At 55.0% G+C, this 11365-nt stretch overlaps 1 protein-coding gene across 14 annotated transcripts in view; it reads left to right on the top strand.

Annotated features, from left to right (window-relative positions):
• The window catches only part of ENTPD6 (ectonucleoside triphosphate diphosphohydrolase 6), a 45222-nt gene that overhangs the window by 30804 nt on the left and 3053 nt on the right, over positions 1-11365 (top strand). For 11 of the 14 annotated variants that reach the window (XM_023731376.1, XM_023731374.1, XM_023731370.1 and 8 more), the window contains 9 exons: positions 470-545; positions 1216-1251; positions 2165-2289; positions 3619-3698; positions 4497-4561; positions 6084-6185; positions 7716-7856; positions 10031-10087; positions 11134-11246. In XM_023731376.1, the coding sequence (XP_023587144.1) occupies positions 470-545; positions 1216-1251; positions 2165-2289; positions 3619-3698; positions 4497-4561; positions 6084-6185; positions 7716-7856; positions 10031-10087; positions 11134-11246 (795 nt within the window). The remainder of the gene's footprint in view (positions 1-469; positions 546-1215; positions 1252-2164; positions 2290-3618; positions 3699-4496; positions 4562-6083; positions 6186-7715; positions 7857-10030; positions 10088-11133; positions 11247-11365) is intronic. The other 3 variants (XM_023731378.1, XM_004376469.2, XM_023731377.1) reach the window with 3 other exon arrangements.

The raw sequence follows: 11365 nt of genomic DNA, 5'->3' as shown, positions 1-11365 counted from the left end.
CTTGTCCATTAGCAGTCCCCCCACTGGTGCTGGGGCAGTGCCCACTGCCCTAAGCCCCTTCTGCTGGCTGTCCTCTTGTCCATTAGCAGTCCCCCACTGGTGCTGGGGCAGTGCCCACCAGGCCACACCCATGTACATGGCTCTAGGTCTGGTCTCTGTCAGCTCCACCCTTCGTTTCCAGGTCACAGCAGGACAACATTTCGATGCCCACCCAGCTTATCCCACCATCCAGCTTCCTGGAGCCACCCAGTCCAAAGTAGCCAGGCCGGGCCTCTGGGCAGCCTCTGCCCAGTGCATCTGGGAGTTATTACCTGGATTGGAGGAGGTTAAAACAGGCTTTAGTCTTCGTCACTTCAGAACACCATCAGACTCCCCTCTGCTGTTCTGTTAATGCCTGTTGAAAGCCTCACGTTACTGGGACTACTGATTTAAATTCTGTGAAAAACTGCATCTCTCTTTTTATGTCCAGGTGGAAGAAGTGTTTAAGGCCTCACCTTTCCTCGTGAGGGAGGACTGTGTCTCCATCATGAACGGAACGGACGAAGGTAGAGTTGTCCAGAGCACCTTGGTCTGACAAAGGATGCCCCTGAGACTGACCGTGAAGTGCTTCTGCCAAGAGCTCAGTCGAGAGGCTCCTCCCTGGTCAGAGGAGCCAAAGCCTCTGTCCCATTGCGACTCACAGCTTAAATGTCCCAGAGGGTCTTTTTGGTGCCAGTGTTAGAAACAAGTGCTCTTCTTGACCAACTCTGAACCTGGCACAGGTGAAGTTTCTGAAAATAAACCACCTTTTCAGTTTTAAGAACATTTAGAATCCCCAGTTGCTGCAGATTTAGAATGTTCTTGCTGTTGTAATTCTAAGAGAGATACTTAAATGGTTCCTCACGGCCCCCCTGCTTTTAAATATGACCCTAAGAGTTTACTTGTATGGGGGCAGGGGGAGCATTTGGATCTTTTCCTGCCTCTTCCAGAAAGAGGAAGCCGGTGACAGAGAACAGGGGGAGGATGTGGCATTGAGCAGGTAGTCTAGTTGTTTAGTACAGTGTCTTCTCGCCACGGGGTTTTGTCTGTGAATGAAATGCCTCTAAGTGAGGGAGTGGTCACCTGCTTCTGTGTGCCTGTAGTCTGAAAGTAGGCACCTGAGGGCCTTAGGTGTGACTTGCAGCACTTCCGTGATTCAGCACCTGTGTATTATCTCTCTCTCTCTCTCTGTCATAGGTGTCTCCGCCTGGATCACTGTCAACTTCCTGACAGGTACGTGTGCCCACCTCACCATTCTCAGGTGTCTGCACCTGTGGCTCAGGGCAGGGCTTTCTAGAGAACAGAGGCCTCGCTCCTACCTGTTAACTCCTGGGACTCACACTGCAGCAGGTGCTTAGGAGAGGGGGTGCTGTGGGTCGGGACAGCCACCCGGCACACCTGTGCCTCCTCCTGCAGCAGACCTGTTGGTGGCCTGGGCTGTAAGAGGAGTAACAGTAAAACAAGTCATGCTTTCAAATAACTGGACTCCTCTGCTGTGGGGATAGCAGAACAGACACCTTGAAACAGGCAGTGGGAGCACTCATTCCCAGGCCATCCTCGCTTCCTATGGGTTTCTGTCCCCTTACTATCCTTCATAAAAGAGCAGTGTGTCTGAGGCATGTATGAGAAGAAAGAAGCTCCCTGGCAGAAGTCTGCCACATGAGAAGATGAGAAGCTCCGTGGCAGAAACCTCCCACGTGAGAAGATGAGAAGCTCCGTGGCAGAAACCTCCCACGTGAGAAGATGAGAAGCTCCGTGGCAGAGACCTCCCACGTGAGAAGATGAGAAGCTCCGTGGCAGAGACCTCCCACGTGAGAAGATGAGAAGCTCCGTGGCAGAGGAGGGAGAGCTGCCCGCTGCCCGCCAGGTGCCGTAGAAGTGCCAGAGGCCAGTGCCTTTGGGAGCACACCAGTGATCTTCTTCCCAGTAGGGACTTCAGGTCCAGTGCCTCTCCTGAGGGCCAGTATTGTCCCACGTCACTCAGACCGCAACCACCGGAGGCGCTGTCATGTATCCCTTAACCTACAGTGCGTGTGTAAGGCGACGCAGGCTCCCGCTTCCGTCTTGTTTCACTTCCCACTGAGGGCTGGGCCCTCACCTCTCTCTGTGTAACTTGTCTGCTGTCCGTATCTACTCATTAACACAGCTGTGCTGGGTTGGTTTTTGGTTGCGCATACTCCAGGCAGTTTGAAAGCCCCCGGAAGAAGCAGTGTGGGCATGCTGGACTTGGGCGGAGGATCCACACAGATCACCTTCCTGCCGAGCCTCCAGGTAACCAGCCCACACGGCCCCAGGCAGGAGGCAGGACAGGCATCCTTGAGTCACGGGGGCTGGGCGGCCGCTCCTGTTGGGATGGCAGGAGCTGGGGTGCCAGGTCAAGGCACTATGCCTCTCTTAGCCCACAGCCAAGTATATTCCCAGTTCCTGCTTTTTTATTTTGGTTCTAACTCTGCCTGGAAAAAAGCATAGAAATCATGATGGGGAAGTGTGCACTCACGCCCATTTCACAGATGGAGGATAAATTAGCTAAAACTGGAACCTTTGGGCCAAGCGGAAAGCAAGGTGCCCTTCCCTGCAGTGCTCCGCTGCAGGGCGAGGAGAGCTGGTTCCATCCACCTGCTGCAGAAAGCCCTGCACCTCCTCACCATAGAGGGTCCAGGGGAGCACCTCCTCACCATAGAGGCTCCAGGGGAGCACCTCCTCCCCATAGAGGCTCCGGGGAGCACCTCCTCCCCATAGAGGCTCCAGGGGAGCACCTCCTCACCATAGAGGCTCTAGAGGAGAAGCTTCCGGTTAAGACCACTTGCTGCTTTCAAAGGGCTCCTCCTTCCCCTGTTTTATTGCTGGTTTTCAATAGAAGATCCGTTGCAGTTCCTGATGCAAGGCGTGTTTGTGAGGATGGGAAAGTTACACAGAAGGCAGAAAAACATGCTTTTTCATTTTGGGTGTTATCTTAGTCATCTAGTGCTGCTATAACAGAAATACCACAAGTGGATGGCTTTACAAAGAGAAGTTTATTTCTTCACAATAAAGTAGGCTAAAAGTCCAAATTCAGGGCATCAGCTCCAGGGGAAGGGTTTCTCTCTCTGTCAGCCTTCTCATCAATCTTCCCCCGGACTAGGAGCTTCTCCGTGCAGGGACCCCGGGTCCAAAGGACGTGCTCCACTCCTGGCACTGCTTTCTTGGTGGTATGAGGTCCCCCTGTCTGCTCACTTCTCTCTTTTATATCTCAAGAGACTGCCTCAGGACACAATCCAGTCTTGTAGATTGAGTCCTGCCTCACTAACACAACTGCCACCCATCCTCCCTCACTAACATCATAGAGGCAGGATTTACAACATATAGGAAAATCACAAAATACCAGGAATCATGGCCCAGCCAAATTGACATACACATTTTGGGGAGGACATAATACAATCCATGACAGATGCTTAGTTTTTACTCCTTGTTCCAAGCTCGTTTACAGCATGTGACTTTGTGAAAAGCTAACCTAGTTGAATGTGTCTGTGAATGACATTTTCTTTCAAGTGAATTGAGGGAGTGGGGGCTATTTTGTAGAGAGACCAGCAGGCAGCACAGTGACCCTTCTGTGTTCCCCAGGGCACCCTTCAGACCTCCCCGGCCAGCTACATCACATTACTGCAGATGTTCAACAGGACCTACCAGCTCTACTCCTACAGGTCTGTTTTTGGGAGTGAGGAATAGGGACAGTCCAACACTATACTCAGCAGACATTGCTGGAACCCATCATGCCTCAGTGGAGAGAGTGGGACTGAGGCCTCAGTCACAGACCTGCACCCAGGACTCTCTCTGCCATAGGTCCCGCCAAGCCTTGGAGCATATCTTCTCTTCTTCCTCCCCCTCTTCCTCCTTCCTCCTCCTTCCCTCTTCCTTCCTCTCCTCCCTTCTCCTGCCTTCTCCCTCCTGACTGCCTACTCCTCTCCCCTCGTACCTCTCCTCCTGTTTTCTCTTCTTCCTCCCTCCTCCTCCCCCGTCACCCTTCTCCTTCCTCCTCCACCTTCATCCTTCTTCATCTTTATATTTACCTACAGTAACACTAATTTCTTCTTTTATGCTTATTCTGTTCTGCTTTGGAGGAGAAGGAGGGGCCCATGCACTAGGCAGAGAAGTTTCTGGATCATCTGTTTGCCACACAGCACCTTACATAAATTCCTTTCATAAAGGTACAAGCCCCATGAGGAAGGGGCCGTGTGTGTCATAACTCACCACGATGTCCCAGCTCCTAGCTGAGCTGCTTCCCCATAATAGGCCCCCATCTGGTGAGTTAATTAGTTGAATTCCCTCAGCTCTATCGAGAGGCTTCTAGAAGGAGCAGGAAAGCCTGCTAACTGCCTTGCGGCAGGCACCCTCCCTTCCCCACTGAATTTGGACCAGGCCAGGTGGCTTCTGGAGACAGAGAGCAGGACAGCCCAGAGTGCCCGTGCACATCCTTCTCTCACGCTGCTTCATTCCCACAGCTACCTGGGGCTTGGACTGATGTCGGCCCGGCTCGCACTCTTGGGCGGTGTAGAAGGCCAGCCTGGTAAGTGGGACACATGTGGAGGCCACACTCATGACCTCAGCCTCCACTGTCAGCAGGAGGGTGAGCCTTGTCCTGGGGGAAGGCTGTCCCACCTCCCCTACCCCTTCCGCCACACCTGCAGCCTGCTGGGCACAGCCAGGCTGTGGGACAGGCTGCTGACCCTAAGGGCCAGGTCAGGGACCGTGGACCCAACAGGGACACTTCCTCTACCTTTTCTCAATTGGATGTGTTTGCCTTGCACACATTCTGTTGCTTTTTAGAAAGAAAGCTGTTTGTGGAGTCATTTCTGAAGCACTGTGCTGGAAGATTCTAAGAGCCCAAGTAACAGTGTGCAGTAGCCACCTCCACTTGGCATTGACTTGTGTGTGAGGGTTTGAAGAGTTGACCTTGTTCTTCAGGACATGTAGGGACCCTGAGGGAACTTTCCATCACCTCTTGCTATAGGAAGGCGCGCACAGAGCCACCCTGCCCTTCCTGTGACTGGGGTGGAGCAGTGTCTGGTCAAGTTGCTACAAAGCGTGACTTTGCCCCAGGATTCCTTTTGGCCCTTCTGGCTGGACCTCACTGAGGAGAAGCTTGCTCTTGGGTTAAGCCCACAGCTGGCCTTCGTGAGGGTGTTACTCATAGAACCTCCCTGTCCCCACGGAGACAGCACTTAGAGGCTGGCACCAGGCTTTCCTAACTGCCTTGGTGGCATCTCTTCTCCCCGAGTGTCACGTGTGGGGCGCACCACTCAGACCGACGCTCACTCTCGGGCCCCAGATGCCCTGTGCTGTGTTTCCCAGCTGCCTCCACACACCTCCCTCCATGGCCCAGCACCTCTACCTCCTCTCACCAGGGCCTTGTCCTTCCAATAGGCTTGGAATGTCCAGATGGAATTTTGGGTTTTCCATGCACATCCTGTTTCAGTTCACTTCTTTCAAGTCTAGGTGTCCTTTATTGTGAACCAGATACACGTCTAAGTCTCAGAGTCACCTGCGACCCTCACTCTGGGGCCCAAGGACACCTGTCATCTAGCCAGAGTGTTCAGGTCAGCTGGCCCGGAATGCTCCCTTCTACCAGAGCAGCAGGGGGTACACTGTCTTGTCAGGCCAGACCTGACACCGGGTGCAAGGGCTGTGAACCGCTCCCTGCCTGAGAGGACAAGTCTCCCTGTTTGTTCTCTACTGCTGCATAGCAGATCACCCCATACTTCATGGTTTAAACTGCAAACAGCGGTCGCTTTCGGACCTTTGATTCCCGGGTTCTGCTAGACACCTCTGCTGGTGCTGCCTGGGGCCCTGCAGCTGTGCTCAGGCAGCTGGGGCCATCGCTGGATGTCTCAGCACTCCTCCACGGGCGTCTCATCCCCCAGTCAATCGGGGACATAAAAGGATGTGTGCTTTCTGGACTTCTGATGCCTTGGTCCTGACCTCACAGCCCTCTGCACCCCCGGTGGCCACCTCGGGGTTCTGTATGTGCCTGACTGCACACCCCAGTGCTCACGTTGTCACATGCTTTTTGTCCGATCCTTCTATTTCAGCTACAGATGGGAAGGAGCTGGTCAGCCCTTGTCTGCCCCCTGGCTTCAGAGGAGAGTGGGAGCATGCTGAAGTCACTTACAGAATTTCGGGAGAGAAGGCAGGTAGGTGGCTTGCTCACCGGTGTTTATAAAGTGAGAGGGTGGCAGCCTGTCCTCCCCAGGCCCTGACGTGGGAGAAGAAGCCTCTCAGACACAGCTGCCAAGCCTCTCAGACAAGCCGTGTGCCCCACAGGGTAGGTGTGGGCCTGGTCCTCGTTGGGGCTCCGGGTCTTAGCCAGAGTGCTGGGAGCCACTCCACAGGGCCCCCTCACGTGTCCCCGAGCACTTTCTTCACAAACGTTGAGTTTCCTAACAAGTCTCTAATGAGGAAGGACCAAGCGTCCCAGGCTGTGAGACAAACAGGAGCTCACTGAGGAGCCTGACTTTGAATAGAGGGAGACGCCAGCTCCCTCCTTCAGCGCAGATTCTGCCTCCCTTGCACTACCTGGCAGCAGGGCCCTGCCAGGCCTGCCCCTCACCCTGGCCATCTTGGTGCCCTGTGCCCATTTGTCTGCTTCTGAAGGAAATACTGAAGTGTTGTTTCCGAGCTGCATCTAGGGGCATGAGGTGTGTCTACCTGGTCTGTGGTGCTGAGCATCATCAGCTCAGGGGTTCTCGTGTGTGTTTCAGGCTCTGGGCAGACAGCAGTGGATGACGCAGACAGCTCCCACAGGGAGCTGACATTGTAGTGGGAGGGGTTGGACAGGAAAACTGTAGAAATGCTTTGAAGGAAAATGAAACAAGGAAAGAAGAAGGAAGTGCTGAGGGGGAAGTCAGTTGAGGAAGGCCTCATCTGGTTACTTTTGAGCCAAGAGATGACGAGGTGGGGAATGAGCCTCACAGTTGTAGATCAGCCGTGCTGGTGGGGAGGGCACGTGCAAAGGCCCTGAGGCATCTGCTGTGTTTAAGGATCAAGGAGGAGCCAGTGTGACTGGCCTGATAGGGAGCATAGCAGGAAATGAGTCCAAAGGTCAGGTGTGTGGCTCAGCATCACTGGGGAGAGAGGTGGAGGGCAGAGACCAGGCTGGTGCAGAGTGTCAGTGGAAGCAGAGAGAAGTGATGGATGCTAGGTATGCTTTGCTTATGGTTTGGGTGTGAGGTGTGAAGGATGGGCCGCCATAGGGCCATATGGAGAGACTGGGTGCAGCAGGTTTGAGGGGAAGGTCGGAGGGGGTTGAGGTGAGATGAGTGGAGGCGCTGTCAGATGCCCGAGGCAATCCCTTAGCCTCAAGGCCTGCGCTGTTTGTTTCTCCTTCCAAGCCATGCGGTAGTGACCGGCCACAGGAGCTCTGCATGCTGCCGGGTAGGCCTGTTTCCTCATCTGTGTGACAGTGAGAATGCAGACCTCACCTTCGAGGTGGAGCAAAAATCGAGCAGAACACACTCCTTGTACAGCCCAGGCTTGATGGTGTGGGGGCCACGCAGACTCTGGGACTGCACCTCAAGGCCGTTTGGCCAGTTGAGGTCACACGGTGCCTTGGAGGTGGTCCCCGCATGGTCCTGTTGAGGTGTGTGTACCCAGTCCCACTCTGCCCTTCCGGGACCACGCACTCAAGACCACCTGACCCCAGCTTTGTGTTTGTCCTCTGCCAGCAGCCAACCCCCATGAGCTGTGTGCCAGCAGAGTGTCAGAAATCCTTCGAGGCAAAGTGCACAGGACAGAGGAAGTGAAGCACATGGATTTCTACGCCTTCTCCTACTACTATGACCTCGCTGCACAAGTTGGCCTCATCGGTAAGGACAGCGCGTGGTTGAGCTGTGCGGACAGGAAGCACCTGTGGGCACCCTGGGCTCTTTAGGGTCATAGACATCACTTAGCAGCAGGGTCGTGGGAAGGCTGCTTGTTGTCTGAATGGAGCATAATCAGCCTACTTTTTATACACAGATTATCTCTCTAAGGCAGGTTGTGCCCTTGAAGCCCACGCACCCTTGAAGCACATTGCACAGGCTGTGTGATGGTCTAGGATATCCGACAGTTCACGCTGTGGCTGTGCACCTGCTCAGGGAGCTGCTTCGTGACGGCGTGCCTTGCCTGCCCAGTGCTCCCTCTGCCGGGGCCAGAGTGTTCCAAGCTGGCGTGGAGAGGGCTTGTCCACTTGGCAAATCAGCCCCAGGAGCTCACAGGGCGCATTCTGACTCATTGTCCACACCCCGGGAAGTAAATTATGGGGAGGAAAAGATACTCGGTGTGCCTTGGCTAGTGCTTCTCAAAGTATGAGTGAAACTCTTGAGAGGGTTGTGAAGTCAGTTTAGTGGCTGTGACCAGGATTTTTTAGTGAGGTAAATGGGAAATATCAGAATGCGCTGCCTGTGGAACGGTTGTTGTTCCTGGGTGCCGTCAAGTCAGTTCTGACTCACAGCAACCCCATGTGATAGTAGAACTGCCCCATAGGGTTTTCTTGGCTGTAATCTTTACGGAAGCAGATCACCAGGGCTTTCTCCCACAGAGCCTCTGGTGGGTTCCAACTGTCAGCCTTTCAGTAAGCGTTGTTAATGTTTTAAATGAAAAGCCACCCACCCAGAAGGCAGATCCTGGGGCCCGGGGTTTACCTTCTTGGCTCCCATGGATCTGCCTTGCTGCTTGCTGACTGAGGGGCCACTCTGAGAAGGCCTCACCACATCAGCACACCCTAGCTGGGGTGAGGACAAGGTGAATGGTGACTTCTCACCCTCAGCCCAAGCCCCAGGTCCCTCTGGCACAAGCAGGGGCAGACAAGGTGGGTCCCTGGCAGCCTAAGGGACCCTGCTGGTCCCCACCCAGAGACCAGGAGTAACCTTGGGATTGCTGCCCATGGCCTACCACGCCCTTCTCGTGGGGCACCTATGGGTACCTCACCCTCTGCCAGGCTGGCTTGGGGGGCACCGCTAACACCCATAGTCAGTGTGTGCCCTCACCCATCTGCAGGCTGCCCCCCAGGAGGCCTGGCACCTTCCGGGGTCCCAGGAGGTAGCACAGCTCAGAGGTGGCAGCATGACTTGTCCCTTGGTGCTGTGCACACCCAGGAGTTGCCCGTCCGCTGCCGTGCTCCCGTCATACCTGTTTTCATCACCCTCACTGGTCACACCTGCTCGGGGACTAGGTCTGGGTTGGTCAGTCACATCCTCCTAATGCCAACGACTGCTAACTCAGTGAATGCCCACAGCTAAGGAAGAGTCAGGAGATGCTTCTTCCCAACGCAGTGAGCAGCCTCTCATACGGGGGAGTGCAGCCCTGGACCCCCCTTGGCCCAGCGTGGACATCTGGGCTGTGTTGAGGACCCAAGTCACAGTCCCTGAGAGCCAGGTGCTCTCCCCACCCTCCTCCCAGGGGTGGCAGAGGGCTGGCAGCATCTCCCTCCTACAGAGCCCCATAAAGGTATTGCCTGCTTGTCCCCAGGGGCATTTCTGAGACCCAGCAAACACTCCTTTAACAGTTTTTGTTTTTTTTTGTTCAAACTTGGGGAACTGATGCCAGAATACTTTGCTGAGCTCAGTGCCATGGCTTCAGGAAACATTTTCGATTCCATACATTTGCTTTTCTTAAGTTGAAATTAAATGTTTCCTCAATTTTGGTGGCCAAGGGATCTTGGCGAGCTTCCTCTGAGGAGGCATTCCAGGGATGGGGGTGCAGTGACCCTGAAAGGCCCTGGCTGGGCTCCCTGCCTGTCCACCCCATGCCCAGCCACCTCACAGGCCTCGGTCCATGAGCAAGGTGCCTACTGCCTCTTACAGCAGCCAGCTTTCAGCAGGCAGTACGCCTCACAGCTTGACCTCGGCGACACCCCCTGCTGTGTCCCAGGGAAGCGCTCCATATAGCCCTGGAACTCCTGGCCCAGCCTCCCCACCCCACGTCGGTGTCTGGGCAGCCTCTGTATCACAGGGCCTCTGTGGCTCCAAAGCGAATCAGGTGTCTGTTTCTTGTCCCACAGATGCCGAGAGAGGAGGCAGCTTGGTGGTTGGAGACTTTGAGATTGCAGCCAAGTATGGTAAGTGACCGCTGCACCTCTCAGGGCCAGCAGAGCCCTAGTTGGGAAGGGCCAGGGGACAGAGGCAGGCGGGACTGTCCCTGGCACTGGGCAGATGCCCACAGTGCTGGAGATATGCCCCAGCATTAGTACTCTTGGATTTTGTCCTGATGCCATTACCAGACTAGCGCTAAGAGGGTATGAGATGTGCAGCATTCACTCAGGGACTTGTGCCCGCTCAAACTGAGTCTGCTACCTCCTGACAGCATGGCTGCAGCCAGTGCGTTAGCTGCCCGGGGCCCTGGTGGTGGTCGCTATAGAAAGGCCGTAATTCCAGTTCCTTCCTTGTCTCTGTGAGAGACAGGCTCCCTCAATTTCATTCTTTCGGACACCCGAGCCACTGCCACGTGGGTATCCCAGCAAATTCATGACTGTCCCTGAGCCTGAAGCAGCCAGGAGACCTTGCATAGCCGGACCGGCATGTGAGGGTTCAGAGCTGCGTCCTGTGGGGTCCTGGGGCGAGCCAGTGGCTCCGCCTGCCTCTCGTTCACCTTTCCCTCTTTCCCCCACCTCCTTGTCTACATCCCACTCACCCCCACCCCGGGGTGTGAAAGCAAAGCCTCATTTTCAATCATCTGCCTTTCTGCTTGCCAGTTTGCAGATCAATAGACTTAAACTTTGTATATTTCTACATATAAATTTTCCACCCCAGAAAAAGTGGCTTTTTTCCTAACCTTTATGCCACTTCTGGGTTTGTCCCCATGGACACCGCATCAGTGACCCTCCTCCAGGCAGCAGGTGCTGAGAGGAACTCCGGGCAGGTTGGAGTGGAGAATGAGAGAGGGCTCTTCTGAGCCAACCTCGACATCCATCCCTTCACCCTGTGTGATGCTCAGGTCTTATGCAGAGACGACCTGGGAGGAGACTGTGGGATTTGCCCCAACCTTCCTCTCAGGGCACTCTTGGCAGACCACCTCCCTGTCCTGACCCTCCCCGCAGCCCCTGGGAGTGAATCACCCAGACACTGATTGGGACACCCCCATCTTTGTCCCTGTCTTTGCCCCCAGTGTGTCGGACAATGGAGACCCACACACAGACTAACCCTTTTGTGTGCATGGACCTCACCTACGTCAGCTTGCTGCTGCAAGAATTCGGGTTTCCAGGGAACAAAGTGCTGAAGGTGAGGCACCCCCCATCTCGCCCCCGCCCCCATCTCTGCCTAGGCGGGGTGCCTGGGAAGCACTGCCCATGGGGGTGCGGATCCCCTGACCCCGCCCCCATCCCCCACCCCATGCTGGG

The sequence above is a fragment of the Trichechus manatus genome, unplaced genomic scaffold, assembly GCF_000243295.1.
Source record: "Trichechus manatus latirostris isolate Lorelei unplaced genomic scaffold, TriManLat1.0 scaffold00042, whole genome shotgun sequence".
Classification (NCBI taxonomy): Eukaryota; Metazoa; Chordata; class Mammalia; order Sirenia; family Trichechidae; genus Trichechus; species Trichechus manatus.
The sequence above is the reverse complement of the archived record's forward strand: the minus strand, read 5'-3'. Positions and strand labels throughout refer to the sequence as shown.